We start from the raw sequence: 21,175 nt of genomic DNA on the forward strand, positions 1-21,175 counted from the left end.
TCATTTGTTTATCTACCTTCTCAAATAAAATGAAAAAGGATTCTACCTCCTTCTCGTCAAACCTTGGCAATGCTTGGACATATTTAAATAGATCCCACCACGTCTTCGACTATGACGCTCTGTCTCATTATCCTCATCCATCTCCTCCAACTGTACGTGTCCATTTGCATCTGCCAATTTTAACTGATTGTCATGTTTCAGAGCCATTTTCCGAAGTTCAAACTCTCTCTCTCTTTTTCCCTTTCCTCTCTATCTCTTTCTTTGTTTCTTTCTCCTTTTCTTTTTCCTCTCTATCTCTATCTCTTTCTTTTTCTTTCATTGCATAGTCAAGCCGCTTTAATTCCTTTTCATGTTCAAATTCCTTAATCTGCAACTGGAGCTTTGACATATCTAATGAGTCAGAATGTATCACAGGCAATCGTAAATGCGCAGATACCGTGTTAAGTACCTCATCTTTTCCTATTTTGCTAGGCAGTGTTAACTGCAATGCTTTTGCCAAACCTAGCAGTCTGTTTTTACTCTCTGTCAGTAAGGTATCACGTGTTACCTTGTCCACTCCCAAAATCTTCTGAGCCTCCGAAAGAGCCATTGTTCACAACACTCTGCACACTTAAACTAAAATACCACACCGGAAAAGTAACAATCATTCACTGTCTTTAAGTTCACAAAAGCCAATCCAATAGATAGACTTTTATAACCCTCGAGCCCCCAATTGTTATGGGAGAGGTGTTTTCAGAACCCCAAAATGTACCATGGAGTTCAACCAACCCCCACCTTTAATGGATTGTTGCTTTTGAAGCACACGGCTTGTTCCCCAGGTTTAGTATTACAATTATGGACACGTGGTTTTTAAAACAAAACAATGTTTATTCCATGAACTCAAATTAACCCTTTAAATAAACATTGGATCTTTTAACACCCCTTACTTCAAAGATAACCCCGAAAATATTACAACACTACCCAATCCTGCAAACTGTTCCTGAACACATCCAAAAGACTTCACCTTCACAAAAACAGGAACACACCAGGTCACAGAATATATATTTTCTGTTGGATGGCAGAGATATATCAGCTCGGTTGACTTTAGCTCCAGCACCTTGCTTTTCTTCCTGCAGCTCTCAGCAAATCACACAGACACTCCCAGCTGCTGTCTCAAACTGAAACTAAAAACCCAGAACAAACCTCAAAACGGCCGAACTGAGCTCAGCTCTACCCACTCTCTGACATCACTATTTTCTTAAAGGTACATTGCTTAAACATCCATTTCTTAAAGGTACTTTCACATGACAAACCCCACAACCCTCCCTATCTCTGTAACCTCCTCCGGACCCTTCAACTCTCCCTTTCTCTGTAACCTCCTCCATCCCTACAACCCTCCCTATCTCTGTAACCTCCTCCGGACCCTTCAACCCTCCCTATCTCTGTAACCTCCTCCATCCCTACACCCCTCCCTATGTCTGTAACCTCCTCCAGCACCTATGACCATCCCTACCTCTGTAATTTCTTCCAGCCACTACAAGCCTCCCTATCTCTGTAACCTCCTCCGGACCTTTCAACCCTCCCAATCTCGGTAACCTCCTCCATCCCTATAACCCTCCCTACCTGTAACCTCCTCCATCCCTACAACCACTCCCTACCTCTGTAACCTCCTCCAGCCCCACAACCCTCCATATCTCTGTAACCTCCTCCAGCCCCTACACCCCTCCCTATCTTTGTAACCTCCTCCGGACCCTACATTCCTCCCTATCTCTGTAACCTCCTCCAGCCCCTACACCCATCCCTATCTCTGTAACCTCCTCCAGCCCCTACAGCCCTCCCCATCTTTGTATCCTCCTCCAGACCCCGACAAAACTTCATGTCTGGGATTCTCCGAGCCCACGCCAGGTCGGAGAATTGTCAGTCACACTAGAAATTCCCGTCATGCTGATTCTGCGACGCCGGGACACGATTCTCCAACGACCAAAGGATTGGTGGCAGTCGCGCGCACGAGGTCGACGTGGTGCCAGTCGGGGGCCATTGAAAACGGCCCCAGGGGTGATTCTCTGCGGTCAACTGGCCGAGTTCCCGCTGTGTTCCGCCGCCGCCGTTCCAACCTGGTACCACCCGGCGGGAGCTCGGGCCTGTGGCCGCAGTGGCCGTCCTGGTGGGGGGCGGGGCAGCTCAGACTCCGGGGAGGGTCACCTCGTGAGGGGGACTCTGCTTTTCCTCTGTAAAGCCAGGGGACTCTGCTGAGCTCGGAAACCGGTTAAGTCTAAAGACAGTTGGAAACTGGGGAAAAATATAGACTGAGGGTCTTATGAATCAAACTAGCCTGATGTTGTTTTTCTGAGTGAAGGCCCAGGGTAATAGAAGTTAAAGTGATTCCCCCAGAGGGGAAGCCTGGGAGTTCTGACTGAATGTTGCTGCCAGAAAATCCAACCGCTGGTTTCAATCACTCCACGCTCTGGAAGGATAGTCTAACGGCTGCAACAACTTCAACTTCTGAAGCAAGGACACTCCTCATACATTTCAAATGTTAACTCCTATTGTTTTGACCCCTCTTGCTCGCGGTGTGTATTTGGCAAGTGGCTGGAATGATAAAAGGGGAGCAGCAGTAGATTAGCTGGCTGCGATTCTATCATAATTATTGTCTTATTTCTATTTTTATTATAAATAAACAGTTGTTGTGATGCACTTACAAACCTGATGCCTGCAAGTCATTGGAGCTGCAAAGGGCCAAAGATCTCAGAAACTATTTATGGATTAATGGATAATTCACATGTGTCGGGACTCCAGGGTCTGTGGGATTGGAATTGACCGTGCACTAGCCCCGGGTGTTGTAACATTTAACTTCCTCCAATGACTACAACCCTCCCTAACTCTGTAACCTTCCCCAGCCCCTACATGCACCCTATCTCTGAAACCTCCTCCAGCTCCTGTAACACTCCCAATATCTGTAACCTCCTCCAGCCCCATACAACCTCCCTGTCTCTGTAACCTTCTTTAGCTCTTACACCCTTCCCGATCTCTGTAACCTCCTTCAGCCCCACAACCTTCCCGATGATTGTAACCTCCTCCTGCCCCAAAACCCTCCCCATCTCTGTAACCTCCTCCAGCCCTACAACCCTCCCACAGTGGTTAGCACTGTTGCTTCACAGCTCCAGGGTCCCAGGTTCGATTCCCGGCTTGGGTCACTGTCTGTGCGGAGTCTGCACTTTCTCTCCGTGTGTGCGTGGGTTTCCTCCAGGTGCTCCGGTTTCCCCCCACAGTCCAAGACGTGTAGATTAGGTCGATTGGCCTTGACAAATTGCCCTTAATGCCCAAAAAGGTTAGGTGGGGGTTACTGGGCTGCGGGAATAGGGTGCAGTTATGGGCTTGAGTAGGGTGCTCTTTCCAAGGGCCAGTGCAGACTCGATGGGCCGAATGGCCTCCTTCTGCACTGTAAATTCTATGATTCTATGTCTGTAACCTCCTCCAGCCCCTACACCCCTCCCGATCTCTGTAACCTCCTCCAACCTCTACAACCCTCCCTATCACTATAACCTCCTCCAGCCCCTACAACCCTCCCTATCTCTGTAACCTCCTCCAGCCCCTACAACCCTCCCTATCTCTGTAACCTCCTCCAGCCTCTACAATCCTCCCCATCTCTGTAACCTCCTCCATCCTTTAAACCCCTCCCCATCTCTGTAACCTCCTCCATCCTCTAAACTCCTCCCTATCTCTGTAACCTCCTTCAGCCCCTACACGCTCCCTATCTCTGTAACCTCCTCCAGCCTCCACAGCCCTCCCTATCGCTGAAACCTCCTCCAGACCCTACCCCTCCCTATCTCTGTAACCTCCTCCAACCTCCACAGCCCTCCCTATCACTGTAATCTCCTCCAGCCCCTACAACCCCTCCCTATCTCTGTAACCTCCTCAAGCCCCTACAACCCTCACTATCTCTGTAACCTCCTCCAGCCCCTACAACCCTCTCTATCTCTCTAACCTCCTCCTGCCTCTACACCCCTCCCTATCTCTGTAACCTCCTCCAGACCCTACCCCTCCCTATCTCTGTAACCTCCTCCAGCCCCTACACCCCTCCCTATCTCTGTAACCTCCTCCAGCCCCTACACCCCCTCCCTATCTCTGTAGCCTCCTCCAGCCCCTACACCCCCTCCCTATCTCTGTAACCTCCTCCAGCCCCTACACCCCTCCCTATCTCTGTAACCTCCTCCAGCCGCTACACCCCCTCCCTATCTCTGTAACCTCCTCCAGCCCCTACACCCCCTCCCTATCTCTGTAACCTCCTCCAGCCCCTACACCCGTCCCTATCTCTGTAACCTCCTCCAGCCCCGACACCCCCTCCCTATCTCTGTAACCTCCTCCAGCCCCCTACAACCCTCCCTATCTCTGTAACCTCCTCCAGACCCGACAATGTACAAAGTGCATTCCAGCACAGGAACAGGTGCTTGGCTTCCTGCAGCCTCTACAACCCTCTGCAGGTATCTGTACTCCTCTTGCTCCCGCCTTTTGGGCGCTCCGGGTTGAATGATCCACTCTTCGTGCCTTCAGCTGACGAGGCCCTGGATCTCTGGAATTCCCGTTGAAAAGTCGCTCTCCTTCCCTGGCTTTCGCCCTTTCTTTAAACTGACCTATTTGGCAATTGGCCATCTGACCTCAATTCTGCCTTTGTGTGAGACTTTAACGCTCTGGGAAGCATCATGGGACATTTCATTGGATGAAAGGTGCTATATAAATGTAGTAGTTGTCACTGCACCCTTGGAGGAGCTGTAGTGAGGGATTCTCCTGTCACTGGGGGGCTGTCTGTCCTTTTGGAGAGCAGGACCTTGGATCTGCTTTAATCCGCGGCAGAGTGGAGTTCATCCCGGGGTCCTGGCCGAATATTTACCTCTCAACCTCCATCACACTAACCGATTATCTACTCCTGCTCACATTGCTCCCTGTGGGATCTTACTGTGCACAAATTAGCTGCCATGTTTCCTCCGCTACAATAGAACATAGAACATAACAGCACAGATCAGGCCCTTCGGCCCTCGATGTTGTGCCGAGCATTGTCCGAAACCAAGATCAAGCTATCCCACTCCCTGTCATTCTGGTGTGCTCCATGTGCCTATCCAATAACCGCTTGAAAGTTCCTAAAGTGTCCGTCTCCACTATCACAGCAGGCAGTCCATTCCAACCCTCACCACTCTCTGAGTAAAGAACCTACCTCGGACATCCCTCCTATATCTCCCACCCTGAATCTTATAGTTATGCCCCCTTGTAACAGCTACATCCACCCGAGGAAATAGTCTCTGAATGTCCACTCTATCTATCCTCCTCATTATCTTATAAACCTCTATTAAGTCGCCTCTCTTCCTCCTCCGCTCCCTCAACCTTTCCTCATAAGACCTATCCTGCAAACCAAGCAGCATCCTGGTAAATCTCCTCTGCACCCTTTCCAATGCTTCCACATCCTTCCTATAATGAGGTGACCAAAACTGCACACAATACTCCAAATGTGGTCTCACCAGGGTCATGTATAGTTGCAGCATTACCCCGCGGCTCTTAAACTCAAGCCCCCTGTTAATAAACGCTAACACACTATAGGCCTTCTTCACGGCTCTATCCACTTGAGTGGCAACCTTCAGAGATTTGTGGACTTGAACCCCAAGATCTCTCTGTTCCTCCACATTCCTCAGAACCCTGCCGTTGACCCTGTAATCCGCGTTCAAATTTTTTCTACCAAAACGAATCACCTCGCAATTATCAGGGTTAATCTCCATCTGCCATTTTTCGGCCCAGCTCTGCATCCTATCAATGTCTCTTTGCAACCTACAACAGCCCTCCACCTCATCCACTACTCCACCAATCTTGGTGTCATCAGCAAATTTACTGACCCACCCTTCAGCCCCCTCCAAGTCATTGATAAAAATCACAAATAGCAGAGGACCCAGCACTGATCCCTGTGGTACACCGCTGGTAACTGGTCTCCAGTCTGAAAATTTTCCATCCACCACCACCCTCTGTCTTCTATGTGATAGCCAGTTACTTATCCAATTGGCCAAATTTCCCTCTATCCCACACCTCCTTACTTTCTTCATCAGCCGACCATGGGGAACCTTATCAAACGCCTTACTAAAATCCATGTATATGACATCAACTGCTCTACCTTCATCTACACACTTAGTTACCTCCTCAAAGAATTTAATCAAATTTGTGAGGCAAGACCTACCCTTCACAAATCCGTGTTGACTGTCCCGGATTAAGCTGCATCTTTCCAAATGGTCATAAATCCTATCCTTCAGGACCTTTTCCATTATCTTACCGACCACCGAAGTAAGACTAACTGGCCTATAATTACCAGGGTCATTCCTATTCCCTTTCTTGAACAGGGGAACAACATTCGCCACTCTCCAGTCCTCTGGCACTATCCCCGTGGACAACGAGGACCCAATGATCAAAGCCAAAGGCTCTGCAATCTCACCCCTTGCCTCCCAAAGAATCCTTGGATATATCCCATCTGGCCCAGGGGACTTGTCGACCCTCAGGTTTTTTAAAATTGCTAATACGTCCTTCCTCAGAACATCTACTTCCTCCATCCTACCCGCCTGAATCACACTCTCATCCTCAAAAGCATAGTGACTACATTTAACAAAGTATTTGATTGGTTGCAGAGTGGTTCAGAGAGCTGTGCAGGAATGAAAGTTGTTGCATTGGTCAACTTGTCTGTGTCTGAATCGGATAGTTTAAAGCATAAAAAATAAAACACAGAAAATGCTGCGAATATTAAAATGCTGCCAGGCCCAGGGTCTGGAGAGAGAAACAGATTTAAAAATCTGGTCGATGGTTCTGATGAAGGCTGATTTAACTGAAAGCTTCACGTTTCTCTCTCTCCTCAGATGCTCACAGACCTGTTAAAGTCTTTCCAGTATCTTCTGTTTTATTTCAGATTTCCAGCCTGATCAATATTTTGCTTCTATTGATTGAGGCAGACACTTTGCAGCTTATATTTAACAGTTTGTAATTCCTACAGCCCCCAATCTCTGACAGAGAGTCCATACCCTGACCCCCCCAGAGACCCCTGGTCTCTCTCAGACACCCCCCAACCCTGAACACGGGGCTTCCTCAACTCACGTACTCAGTGCCCGAAGGTTGTATCTGTAATTTTTCCACTGTTCCACATCGCTGGTGTCAAAGACAACATTGGGGTGGAGGTGACTTTGCTCAGGGTCTGTGATCAGAAGTTCGAGCGTCTCTTCATCGCCCTGTAACAATGCTTGCCACAATTGCCAGGCCCCTCCCTCAGCTTTCGAGGTGACAATAACATTTGACATGATTTGAAATTGCGATAAGCTGGCCTGCTCAGACCGTCCTGTCGATCTTACACAGGACCTCGTCCTGGGCCATTGCAAAACCTCTCAGGTTCAGTCCAGCTGAATCACAATTTCTGCTGAGATTCTCGCCCAGTCCAGTTTGCTTCTATTTTCTGCTCCTGCCTGACTCGTGACTCTGGTTGGCTCCCACACTAACTGCAGTTTCACTTTACAGTCCGGTGGCTGGCACATTGCACCAGCCTCCCAGCACTGAAGGAGGAATCCAGATTTATCTCAAAGTTAATTAACGTCAGAGGAAACACTTCACCCTGACCCAGCTGAAGCAGAGAGTGACGCAGCACGGAACGAGGCCATTCACCCATCATTCGTGTGCTGGCTCTGAGAAAGAGTTCTCCAATTAACCTCATTTACCAGCACTTAGGTAAGTTTATCCAGGTCCCTTTTGAAAGTTCCTATTGAATCTGCCTCCAGCACCCTCTCAGGCAGCAGCTTCCAGGTCACAATAACTCTGTGTGAAGACTTCTCCTCATCTCCCCCGCCGGCTCTTTTGACAATCTGTGTCCGCCTGGTTACCGATCACCCCCTGACACTGCGACCATTGTCTTCCTGTTTCCTCTATTAAAACCTACCTGGAGTACTGTGCACAGTCTCAGTCCCCTTATTTGAGGAAAGATGCAGTGGGATTGGAGGCGGTTCAGAGGAGGTTCACTCGATTGATTTCAGAGATGAGGGTTTGTCGTATGAGGAGAGATTGAGCAGTTTAGGCCGATAGTCTCTGGAGTTTAGAAGAATGAGGGAGATCTAATCGAGCTATACAAGATGTTAAAAGGTCTGGATAAAGTAGACGTGGAGCTGATGCTCCCTCTTGTGGAACATTCTAGAATGAGAGGTCATAATCTCAGGATAAGAGGTAGCAAATTTAAAACCGATTTGAGGAGAAACTACTTCTCCCAAAGGGTTGTGAATCTGTGGAATTCGCTGCCCCAGCGTCCGGTGCATGCTGGGACAGTGAGTAAATTTAAGGGGGAGTTAGACAGATTTCTAATCAGCGATGGGTTGAAGGGTTATGGATGGTGGAGTTAAGGCCAGGATGAGACAGGCCATGGTTGAATAGCAGAGCAGACTCGATGGGCCGAACAGCCTAATTCTGCTCCTGTATCTCATGAACTTATGAAAACCCCTCATGATTTTGAGAGGGGACAGCTGGGATTATTCTTCTCCGAATAAAAACAAATGACTGCGGATGCTGGAATCTGAAACAAAAACAGAAATTACTGGACAATCTCAGCAGGTCTGACAGCCTCTGTGGAGAGAGAAGGGAGCTCACGATTCGAGTCTGGATGGCTCTTTGTCAAAGCTGACTGTTCTCCCGTCTCCCCGCATTGACTCAAGTCCCCCAGCACTGGAACCATTGCAGTGAATCACCTCTGTGCCTTCCCCAAAGTCGTGACATCCTTCCACAGAACTGAACAAACCTTCCAGCTGATCTAACCAGTCTTTTGGGAAAGGTTCATCCACCAAAAGCAAGGATCCAATATGCTTTTTCAAAACGAGCCTCATCAACTCCTCTTGTGGTGTTTTATACCGCGTGTAGACACATTGCAGTCTGCCCCCCATTAACATTGTGCTGTTTAGTTTATTATTTCCCCAACATTACTCACTCTGTACTGAGAAATGTGACCCCTGCCTCATCCAAACACCTCTGACTCCACGCTGCCTGTTTAGCCATGGTATTGGACCCGGGAAGTGGAGGTGGAACACCTTCAATCACTAACTTCTGCAATTGCCTGTTTTTGAATTTTATTTCTGCTTTGCTCTTGACTTTCAGTGAACCTGCATTGAATTTTCAGAAGTTATTTTGTAGACCTTGTTTTAAAAGTGTGATTAATGAATCAATTACGTAATCAATCAGAGGTGGAATTCTGAACTGTGGACAGGTATTTCCCCCCCCTCCTGCACTTTGTTTTTATACGAGTCAGGCCAGCTTCACAGCTGTTGTTTTGTCCAAACTATTGTTCGTCCCCTGGCCAGATTGGCTCAAATACAAGCTCTTTTCTATTTTTAGCAGGAATCAATTCTTACACGGTGGCACAGTGGTTAGCACTGCTGCCTCACGGCGCCAGGGACCTGGGTTCAATTTTCCTGCGGGTGCTCCGGTTTCCCTCCACGATGCAGAGATGTGTGGGTTAGGTGGACTGGCCGTGATAAATTACCCCTCAGTAACCAAAGGTTGGGTGGGGTTACAGGGATGAGGCGGGGGAGTGGGACGTGGGAGAGTGCTCTTTCAGAGGGTCGGTGTGGACTCGATGGGCTGAATGGCCTCCTTCTGCACGGTAGGGATATGATTATTGCAACTGATGACCCTTGACCCGCAGGCCAGGGTAATGTACGGGGTGGCCAACTGCACTGTGGAGTCGGGAGATGGAGTTTGATTTTTCTCATTTGCGGGGTGTGGGCGTCGCTGGTTAGGCCGAGCATTTATTGCCCGTCCCTAGTTGCCCTTCAGAAGGTGGGGGTGAGCTGCCTTCTTGAACCGCTGCAGTCCCTGAGGTGTAGGTACACCCACCGTGCTGTTAGTGAGGGAGTTCTAGGATGTTGCCCTGGCCACAGTGAAGGAACGGCGATCTGTTTCCCAGTCAGGGTAGTGAGTGACTTGGAGGGGAACCTCCAGGTGGTGGGGTTCCCAGGTATCTGCTGCCCTTGGCCCTCTAGATGGTAGTGGCCGTGGGTTTGGAAGGTGCTGTCTGAGGAGCCTTGGCGAGTTCCTGCAGTGCAAGTTGCTGGCAGTTTGGGGACACGATCGGAGAGATGTGAAATAGGCAAACCTATCTGTGAGGAGAATCTGATCATGGCTGACAGATTCTGGTTCGGAGAGACTGAATGAAAACCTCAGAAGGCTGGAATGGGGCCAGGAATGGGGTTTAAAGGGGCTCAGCCTCCGGGATTCGAGGGTGCAGCCAGAGTGGATTAGTCAATCACTCAGGATTATAGAGGGCGGAATGCCGCGCAGGGACTGACTCGGGAGTCCTTAAGGGTATTTGGAGACCTGGTGATGTACGAGCCATTTTGGAGAACTGTCTTCTGGTTAACATTTATTCTGTAACAAAGTTGCCTTTCTTCCTTTCTTTTAATATTAATATATCCCACAGGACCACAGAATCTTTACTGTGCAGAAATCAGCAATTCCGCCCTTCGAGTCGCTCCATTCGGCCCATCTAACCTGGCACCGGCCCTTGGAAAGAGCACCCTACCTACACCCATATCTCCACCCGATTCTCATAACCCAGTAACCCCACCTACCCTTTTGGACACGAAGGGCAATTTATCACGGCCAATCCACCTAACCTGCACATCTTTGGACTGTGGGAGGAAACCGGAGCGCCCGGAGGAAACCCACGCAGACACGGGGAGAACATGCAGACTCCGCACAGACAGTGACCCAAGCCGGGAATCGAACCCAGGACCCTGGAGCTGTGAGGCAGCAGTGCTAAGCACTGTGCCACCGTGCCGCCCTTAATGACTCAGTCTCCACCCCACTATGGGGCAGCGAGTTCCACAAATTCACCACCCTCTGCGAGAAGTAGTTCCTCCTCATCTCAGTTCCAAATCTACCGCCTCTCAACCTGTATCTGCGACATCTCGTTCTCGATTGTCCCACAAGGGGGAACATTTGGTCTATGTTTACTTCATCAATCCCTTTTTTGTATTTTATACACCTCGATCAGATCCCCTCTCATCCTTCTAAACTCCAGTATAAGTAAAACTGTTTAATCTCTCTTCATACGTCAACCCCCTCATCCCCGGAATCAATCTGGTGACCCTCCTCTGAACTGCCTCCAATGCCACCACCTCCTTCCTCAAATAAGGAGACCCAAACTTGACACAATACTCCAGGTGTGGTCTCACCAACACCCTCTACAATTGCAACAACACATCTCTACTTTTATACTCGTCCTTTGGCAATAAACACTAACATTCCGTTTGCCTTTTTAATGAAACACTGGACCCCAAAACCGACTTTCTGTGATTCATGAACAAAGACACCCAGCTCACTCTGCCCAGCTCCCTCGGCCCAGCTCCCTCGGCCCAGCTCCCTCGGCCCAGCTCCCTCCGCCCAGCTCCCTCCGCCCAGCTCCCTCTGCCCAGCTCCCTCGGCCCAGCTCCCTCGGCCCAGCTCCCTCTGCCCAGCTCCCTCTGCCCAGCTCCCTCTGCCCAGCTCACTCTGCCCAGCTCCCTCGGCCCAGCTCCCTCGGCCCAGCTCCCTCGGCCCAGCTCCCTCCGCCCAGCTCCCTCCGCCCAGCTCCCTCTGCCCAGCTCCCTCGGCCCAGCTCCCTCGGCCCAGCTCCCTCTGCCCAGCTCCCTCGGCCCAGCTCCCTCGGCCCAGCACCCTCGGCCCAGCTCCCCCTGCCCAGCTCACTCTGCCCAGCTCCCGCTGCCCAGCTCCCTCGGCCCAGCTCCCTCTGCCCAGCTCCCTCGGCCCAGCTCCCTCTGCCCAGCTCCCTCGGCCCAGCTCACTCTGCCCAGCTCCCTCTGCCCAGCTCCCTCGGCCCAGCTCCCTCTGCCCAGCTCCCTCGGCCCAGCTCCCTCTGCCCAGCTCCCTCTGCCCAGCTCCCTCTGCCCGCTCCCTCTGCCCAGCTCCCTCGGCCCAGCTCCCTCGGCCCAGCTCCCTCGGCCCAGCTCCCTCGGCCCAGCTCCCTCGGCCCAGCTCCCTCGGCCCAGCTCCCTCGGCCCAGCTCCCTCGGCCCAGCTCCCTCGGCCCAGCTCCCTCGGCCCAGCTCCCTCTCCCCCGCTCCCTCTGCCCAGCTCCCTCTGCCCAGCTCCCTCGGCCCAGCTCCCTCTGCCCAGCTCCCTCTGCCCAGCTCCCTCTGCCCAGCTCCCTCTGCCCAGCTCCCTCTGCCCAGCTCCCTCTGCCCAGCTCCCTCTGCCCAGCTCCCTCTGCCCAGCTCCCTCGGCCCAGCTCCCTCGGCCCAGCTCCCTCGGCCCAGCTCCCTCGGCCCAGCTCCCTCTGCCCAGCTCCCTCTGCCCAGCTCCCTCTGCCCAGCTCCCTCTGCCCAGCTCCCTCGGCCCAGCTCCCTCTGCCCAGCTCCCTCTGCCCAGCTCCCTCTGCCCAGCTCCCTCTGCCCAGCTCCCTCGGCCCAGCTCCCTCGGCCCAGCTCCCTCTGCCCAGCTCCCTCGGCCCAGCTCCCTCGGCCCAGCTCCCTCGGCCCAGCTCCCTCTGCCCAGCTCCCTCGGCCCAGCTCCCTCGGCCCAGCTCCCTCGGCCCAGCTCCCTCGGCCCAGCTCCCTCGGCCCAGCTCCCTCTGCCCAGCTCCCCCTGCCCAGCTCCCTCGGCCCAGCTCCCTCGGCCCAGCTCCCTCGGCCCAGCTCCCTCGGCCCAGCTCCCTCGGCCCAGCTCCCTCGGCCCAGCTCCCTCTGCCCAGCTCCCTCTGCCCAGCTCCCTCGGCCCAGCTCCCTCTGCCCAGCTCCCTCTGCCCAGCTCCCTCTGCCCAGCTCCCTCTGCCCAGCTCCCTCTGCCCAGCTCCCTCGGCCCAGCTCCCTCGGCCCAGCTCCCTCTGCCCAGCTCCCTCTGCCCAGCTCCCTCTGCCCAGCTCCCTCGGCCCAGCTCCCTCTGCCCAGCTCCCTCTGCCCAGCTCCCGCTGCCCAGCTCCCTCGGCCCAGCTCCCTCTGCCCAGCTCCCTCTGCCCAGCTCCCTCTGCCCAGCTCCCGCTGCCCAGCTCCCTCGGCCCAGCTCCCTCTGCCCAGCTCCCTCGGCCCAGCTCCCTCTGCCCAGATCCCTCGGCCCAGATCCCACTGCCCAGCTCCCTCTGCCCAGCTCCCTCTGCCCAGCTCCCTCTGCCCAGCTCCCTCTGCCCAGCTCCCTCTGCCCAGCTCCCTCTGCCCAGCTCCCTCGGCCCAGCTCCCTCGGCCCAGCTCCCTCTGCCCAGCTCCCTCGGCCCAGCTCCCTCTGCCCAGCTCCCTCGGCCCAGCTCCCTCGGCCCAGCTCCCTCTGCCCAGCTCCCTCGGCCCAGCTCCCTCTGCCCAGCTCCCTCTGCCCAGCTCCCTCTGCCCAGCTCCCTCTGCCCAGCTCCCTCTGCCCAGCTCCCCCTGCCCAGCTCCCTCGGCCCAGCTCCCTCGGCCCAGCTCCCTCTGCCCAGCTCCCTCTGCCCAGCTCCCTCTGCCCAGCTCCCCCTGGCCAGATCCCCCTGCCCAGCTCCCTCTGCCCAGCTCCCTCTGCCCAGCTCCCTCTGCCCAGCTCCCTCTGCCCAGATCCCTCTGCCCAGCTCCCTCGGCCCAGATCCCTCTGCCCAGCTCCCTCGGCCCAGCTCCCTCGGCCCAGCTCCCTCGGCCCAGCTCCCTCGGCCCAGCTCCCTCGGCCCAGCTCCCTCGGCCCAGCTCCCTCGGCCCAGCTCCCTCTGCCCAGCTCCCTCTGCCCAGCTCCCTCGGCCCAGCTCCCTCGGCCCAGCTCCCTCGGCCCAGCTCCCTCGGCCCAGCTCCCTCGGCCCAGCTCCCTCGGCCCAGCTCCCTCTGCCCAGCTCCCTCTGCCCAGCTCCCCCGGCCCAGCTCCCTCTGCCCAGCTCCCTCGGCCCAGCTCCCTCTGCCCAGCTCCCTCGGCCCAGCTCCCTCGGCCCAGCTCCCTCTGCCCAGATCCCTCTGCCCAGATCCCTCGGCCCAGCTCCCTCTGCCCAGCTCCCTCTGCCCAGCTCCCTCTGGCCAGCTCCCTCTGCCCAGCTCCCTCTGCCCAGCTCCCACTGCCCAGATCCCTCTGCCCAGCTCCCTCTGCCCAGCTCCCTCTGCCCATCTCCCACTGCCCTGCTCCCTCTGCCCAGCTCCCTCTGCCCAGCTCCCTCTGCCCAGCTCCCTCTGCCCAGCTCCCTCTGCCCAGATCCCTCTGCCCAGCTCCCCCTGCCCAGCTCCCCCTGCCCAGCTCCCTCTGCCCAGCTCCCTCTGCCCAGCTCCCTCTGCCCAGCTCCCTCTGCCCAGCTCCCTCTGCCCAGATCCCTCTGCCCAGCTCCCTCTGCCCAGCTCCCTCTGCCCAGCTCCCTCTGCCCAGCTCCCTCTGCCCAGCTCCCTCTGCCCAGATCCCTCTGCCCAGCTCCCTCTGCCCAGCTCCCTCTGCCCAGCTCCCTCTGCCCAGTTCCCTCTTCCCAGATCCCCCTGCCCAGCTCCCTCGGCCCAGCTCCCTCTGCCCAGATCCCTCGGCCCAGCTCCCTCTGCCCAGATCCCTCTGCCCAAATCCCACTGCCCAGCTCCCTCTGCCCAGATCCCTCGGCCCAGCTCCCTCTGCCCAGATCCCTCTGCCCAGATCCCTCTGCCCAGCTCCCTCTGCCCAGCTCCCTCTGCCCAGCTCCCTCCGCCCAGCTCCCTCTGCCCAACTCCCTCTGCCCAACTCCCTCCGCCCAGCTCCCTCTGCCCAGCTCTCTCTGCCCAGCTCTCTCTGCCCAGATCCCTCTGCCCAGCTCCCTCAGCACAACTCCCTCAGCCCAGCTCCCTCAGCCCAGCTCCCTCTGCCCAGATCCCTCTGCCCAGATCCCACTGCCCAGCTCCCTCTGCCCAGATCCCTCTGCCCAGCTCCCTTTGCCCAGCTCCCTCTGCCCAGCTCCCTCTGCCCAGCTCCCTCTGCCCAGCTCCCGCTGCCCAGCTCCCTCTGCCCAGCTCCCTCTGCCCAGATCCCTCTGCCCAGATCCCTCTGCCCAGCTCCCTTTGCCCATACCCCTCTGCCCAGCCATCTCTGCCCATATCCCTCTGCCCATATCCCTCTGCCCAGCTCCCTCGGCCCAGCTTCCTCTAACCAGATGGATTTTGAATCTACTTTCCATTTACATAGAACATAGAACATAGAACAATACAGCGCAGTACAGGCCCTTCGGCCCACGATGTTGCACCAAAACAAAAGCCATCTAACCTACACTATGCCATTATCATCCATATGTTTATCCAATAAACTTTTAAATGCCCTCAATGTTGGCGAGTTCACTACTGTAGCAGGTAGGGCATTCCACGGACTCACTACTCTTTGCGTAAAGAACCTACCTCTGACCTCTGTCCTATATCTATTACCCCTCAGTTTAAAGTTATGTCCCCTCGTGCCAGCCATTTCCATCCGCGGGAGAAGGCTCTCACTGTCCACCCTATCTAACCCCCTGATCATTTTGTATGCCTCTATTAAGTCTCCTCTTAACCTTCTTCTCTCCAACGAAAACAACCTCAAGTCCATCAGCCTTTCCTCATAAGATTTTCCCTCCATACCAGGCAACATCCTGGTAAATCTCCTCTGCACCCGCTCCAAAGCCTCCACGTCCTTCCTATAATGCGGTGACCAGAACTGTACGCAATACTCCAAATGCGGCCGGACCAGAGTTCTGTACAGCTGCAACATGACCTCCCGACTCCGGAACTCAATCCCTCTACCAATAAAGGCCAACACTCCATAGGCCTTCTTCACAACCCTATCAACCTGGGTGGCAACTTTCAGGGATCTATTTAGATAATTTCCCTTTCTGTTTTTTCAGCTGAAATTGATAACCTCACATTTACCGATATCAAACTCCATCTGACAAATTATGGCCCAATCTCCGAGCCTCTCTATATCCATCTGTAAAATCTTTATCTCCTCTTCACCGCCTGCTTTCCCGCCTGTTTTAGTATTATCTGTAAATGTTGCTGTGTCACACTCTGCTGGCAGATTATTGATATAGATTGTCAACAGTTGAGGTCCGAGGACTGACCCCTGTGGTAACCGCTACTTACTGTTCACCAGCGAGTGAAGGACCCACCGAGACTGACCCCTGTGGTAACCGCTAGTTACTGTTCACCAGCAAGTGAAGGACCCACCGAGACTGACCCCTGTGGTAACCGCTACTTACTGTTCACCAGCGAGTGAAGGACCCACCGAGACTGACCCCTGTGGTAACCGCTAGTTACCACTATTCCATCCAATCCCACCCACCTACCAGTGTTTATTTTCTTTTCAAGTTATCGAGCTTTCCTTTGTGTTTATCACAAATTATTGCTGAATAAAGATAGTTGATTCACTGATTGGTGTCTGCCCAGAGTAGCCCTCCGGCCTGTGTCCTCCGCAAGGACCTCTCACACGCTGGCAAGGTTAGTAAACTTTGAAATGCTGCAGTTTAGCTAAATCCTGGTTATTTATACAAAGAGCGGTGTCCTAAACCCGACCCTAAAACCACTGTATCCATCAATCATTCCGCACTGCTCTCTGCTCCATATCCAATTGGATAATGGAAAGCTCCTTCCTGCTCATTCACTTATTTTCCTTTCTTTATTTCTGCCGTTATCATTTTGATCCATGGGTGACTATCGGACACGTGTCTTGAAGTCAAGCAGCAGAGACAATGAAGTTGACCACCCCATGCAATTACCCAGAAGTTACAACATAGGACACTCTGCTAGCATTGGACATCTGGGGCGTCATTCTCCGCCGGCGGGAGTCTCCGTTTTGCCGGCGCCCGGGGGTTTCCCGACGGCGTGGGGCTGCCCCACAATGGGAAACCCCATTGACCGGCCGGTGTTACGGAGACTCCCGCCGGCCGGTCGGGGCAGAAATGTGGCGGGGCGGGTAGGAGAATTTCGCCCCAGAACTCAGACTTTATGGCACCCGAGTGATGGGGTGGGACTCAGTTCGATTGGTTGGCTGATTGCCAATGAAGTGTCCAAAAAGCCATATTCTAGTCGCTAACAGGTGGTGATTGGAATCCTGCCTGAGTAAAGCAGAGTCTGAAACATGAATTGATAACTCAATCGTGTTGGGACTCCGGGTCAAGAGGGGCTGGAATTGACTGTGTTCTAACCCAGGATGTCATAACGATATCTGTAATATCCTGACAGACAGACAACCACCAGAAGGATTAACAAATGAATGGTTTATTAAAGGAAAACAACTGTATAACCGTGGACATCCACCTTGGGTAGGTCCTGCAGTAAACTTTTCATTGTGCATTGGAATATCGTACAGTAAGATGATACTCCGAAGGGTAACCGGGAGACTGATATAAGCTCCAACACCTCTGGCACCACAACTGCCAACAGTTTCCCACCAAACCTGGTGCACTTTGCCTGCCTGCATTGCCCCACCTTTGGTGCTTTCCATAGCTTGGGTGACTGTAATGCCTCTGCTGAAATTTTTATTATGTATGGCTGTGTTGTTAACAACACAGACCAGCCTGTCTCTCAACATGTCGTTGAGTGCCGATCCAAACTCACATTGTTCAACCATCTGTATAATGTGCACCGCGGATGCCAATGATCAAATCCCCCGTGGCCCTTGTCATCGAATTTAATTTGTAACGATGCAATATTATCAAGGACTTTGGGTGAACTAACTTAAGAAGCTCCTTGAATGTTTTGGTGTCGGGGGCATCTGGAGAAGTCAGACTCCGAATCAGGTGGTAAGTAGGAGCTCCAAGGAATGACCCGCAGCATTTCCTCCCCCATGCGGCCCACTCCCTGCATTCATTGGCCTTGATTAAGTAGGGAAAGCGTTTGACGCATAGCACCCATGTGTTGGAGCTGAATGGTTTGACATTCGGGGCATTCTGACACCCACAGACTGTGGAGCGTGTTTGCTTCAAAGGAAACGTTTTCACACAAAGTCTGCTTTCCTGCTTTCGACAGCAGCAGGAAGCACCCGGGTCGATCCTCGTCGCCAATGTAATATTCTGGCAGGCGGTCGATCACACGGTAGATTAACAAATGAACGGTTTATGAAAGTGAGAAACTATAGACAGAGAGTGAGATAAAAGTGAACATGTTACAAGATTCCAAACTCCTCATTAACTGGGCCCCAGGCTCCGCCCCCAGGCAGAGGGCGCCCCAGCCCCATTGGCTGACCAGCTCACAAGACACTCTGGGAATTCGCCACTCAAAGGGGACGCGACCATCTCTATATCAACCCTCGCACCTCATCCCTCGCCACTCACACATTACCCCTCGCCACTTGCCCCCTCCGCTTGTGCCTCACCAGACAAGACCAAGACGGTGAAATTCAACAGAAGGTAGCTGGCTCACTGATTGGATCAGAAATATCATGTTCAAAAGACCGTCCGTCCACACAGCACTACACAGGGTCATACTGAGGGAGTGCTGCACTGTCAGAGGGTCAGTACTGAGGGAGTGCTGCACTGTCAGAGGGTCAGTACTGAGGGAGTGCTGCACTGTCAGAGGGTCAGTACTGAGGGAGTGCTGCACTGTCAGAGGGTCAGTACTGAGGGAGCGCCGCACTGTCAGAGGGTCAGTACTGAGGGAGTGCTGCACTGTCAGAGGGTCAGTACTGAGGGAGTGCTGCACTGTCAGAGGGTCAGTACTGAGGGAGTGCCGCACTGTCAGAGGGTCAGTGCTGAGGGAGTGCCGCACTGTCAGAGGGTCAGTACTGAGGGAGTTCTGCACTGTCAGAGGGTCAGTACTGAGGGAGTGCCGCACTGTCAGAGGGTCAGTACTGAGGGAGTGCTGCACTGTCAGAGGGTCAGTACTGAGGGAGTGCCGCACTGTCAGAGAGTCAGTACTGAGGGAGTGCCGCACTGTCAGAGGGTCAGTACTGAGGAAGTGCCGCACTGTCAGAGGGTCAGTACTGAGGGAGTGCTGCACTGTCAGAGGGTCAGTACTGAGGGAGCGCTGCACTGTCAGAGAGTCAGTACTGAGGGAGTGCTGCACTGTCAGAGGGTCAGTACTGTGGGAGTGCCGCACTGTCAGAGGGTCAGTACTGAGGGAGTGCCGCACTGTCAGTGGGTCAGTACTGAGGAGTGCCGCACTGTCAGAGGGTCAGTACTGAGGGAGTACTGCACTGTCAGAGGGTCAGTACTGAGGGAGTGCTGCACTGTCAGAGGGTCAGTACTGAGGGAGTGCTGCACTGTCAGAGGGTCAGTACTGAGGGAGTGCCGCTCTGTCAGAGGGTCAGTACTGAGGGAGTACTGCACTGTCAGAGGGTCAGTACTGAGGGAGTGCTGCACTGTCAGAGGGTCAGTACTGAGGGAGTGCTGCACTGTCAGAGGGTCAGTACTGAGGGAGTGCCGCACGGTCAGAGGGTCAGTACTGAGGGAGTGCCGCACTGTCAGAGGGTCAGTACTGAGGGAGTGCCGCACTGTCAGAGGGTCAGTACTGAGGGAGTGCCGCACGGTCAGAGGGTCAGTACTGAGGGAGAGCTGCACTGTCAGAGGGTCAGTACTGAGGGAGTGCCGCTCTGTCAGAGGGTCAGTACTGAGGGAGTACTGCACTGTCAGAGGGTCAGTACTGAGGGAGTGCCGCACGGTCAGAGGGTCAGTACTGAGGGAGTGCCGCACTGTCAGAGGGTCAGTACTGAGGGAGTGCCGCACGGTCAGAGGGTCAGTACTGAGGGAGTGCCGCACTGTCAGAGGGTCAGTACTGAGGGAGTGCCGCACTGTCAGAGGGTCAGTACTGAGGGAGTGCCGCACGGTCAGAGGGTCAGTACTGAGGGAGAGCTGCACTGTCAGAGGGTCAGTACTAAGGGAGTGCTGCACTGTCAGAGGGTCAGTACTGAGGGAGTGCTGCACTGTCAGAGGGTCAGTACTAAGAGAGTGCTGCACTGTCAGAGGGTCAGTACTGAGGGAGAGCTGCACTGTCAGAGGGTCAGTACTGAGGGAGTGCTGCACTGTCAGAGGGTCAGTACTGAGGGAGTACTGCACTGTCAGAGGGTCAGTACTGAGGGAGTGCCGCACGGTCAGAGGGTCAGTACTGACGGAGTGGCGCACTGTCAGAGGGTCAGTACTGAGGGAGTGCCGCACTGTCAGAGGGTCAGTACTGAGGGAGTGCCACACTGTCAGAGGGTCAGTACTGAGGGAGTGCTGCACTGTCAGAGGGTCAGTACTAAGAGAGTGCTGCACTGTCAGAGGGTCAGTACTGAGGGAGAGCTGCACTGTCAGAGGGTCAGTACTGAGGGAGTGCTGCACTGTCAGAGGGTCAGTACTGAGGGAGTGCTGCACTGTCAGAGGGTCAGTACTGAGGGAGTGCTGCACTGTCAGAGGGTCAGTACTGAGGGAGTGCTGCACTGTCAGAGGGTCAGTACTGAGGGAGTGCCACACTGTCAGAGGGTCAGTACTGAGGGAGTGCCGCACTGTCAGAGGGTCAGTACTGAGGGAGTGCCGCACTGTCAGAGGGTAGGTACTGAGGGAGTGCTGCACTGTCGGTGGGTCAGTACTGAGGGAGTGCCGCACTGTCAGAGGGTCAGTACTGAGGGAGTGCTGCACTGTCAGAGTCATTACTGAGGGAGTGCCGCACTGTCAGAGGGTCAGTACTGAGGGAGTGCTGCACTGTCAGAGGGTCAGTACTGAGGGAGTGCTGCACTGTCAGAGTGTCAGTACTGAGGGAGCGCTGCACTGTCAGAGTCAGTACTGAGGGAGTGCCGCACTGTCAGGGGGTCAGTACTGAGGGAGTGCTGCACTCTCAGAGGGTCAGTACTGAGGGAGTGCTGCACTGTCAGAGAGTCAGTACTGAGGGAGTGCCGCACTGTCAGAGGGTCAGTACTGAGGGAGTGCCGCACTGTCAGAGAGTCAGTACTGAGGGAGTGCTGCACTGTCAGAAGGTCAGTACTGAGGGAGTCCTGCACTGTCAGAGGCTCAGTACTGAGGGAGTGCTGCAGTGTCAGAGGGTCAGGACTGAGGGAGCGCTGAACTGTCAGAGGGTCGGTACTGAGGGAGTGCTGCACTGTCAGAGGGTCAGTACTGAGGGAATGCTGCACTGTCAGAGGGTCAGTGTTGAGGGAGTGCCGCAATGTCAGAGGGTCAGGACTGAGGGAGTGCTGTACTGTCAGAGGGTCAGTGCTGAGGGAATGCCGCAATGTCAGAGGGTCAGGACTGAGGGAGTGCTGCACGGTCAGAGGGTCAGTGCTGAGGGCGTACCACACTGTCAGAGGGTCAGTACTGAGGGAGTGGC

General features: G+C 54.4%; 1 protein-coding gene across 1 annotated transcript in view; it reads right to left on the reverse strand.

The window, feature by feature from the left end:
• The window catches only part of asb10 (ankyrin repeat and SOCS box containing 10), a 100,484-nt gene that overhangs the window by 40,236 nt on the left and 39,073 nt on the right, over window positions 1-21,175 (reverse strand). The window contains exon 2 of the mRNA XM_072468610.1: window positions 7,100-7,267. Coding sequence (XP_072324711.1) covers window positions 7,100-7,267 — 168 coding nt within the window. The remainder of the gene's footprint in view (window positions 1-7,099; window positions 7,268-21,175) is intronic.

The sequence above is a fragment of the Scyliorhinus torazame genome, chromosome 11, assembly GCF_047496885.1.
Source record: "Scyliorhinus torazame isolate Kashiwa2021f chromosome 11, sScyTor2.1, whole genome shotgun sequence".
Taxonomy (NCBI): Eukaryota; Metazoa; Chordata; class Chondrichthyes; order Carcharhiniformes; family Scyliorhinidae; genus Scyliorhinus; species Scyliorhinus torazame.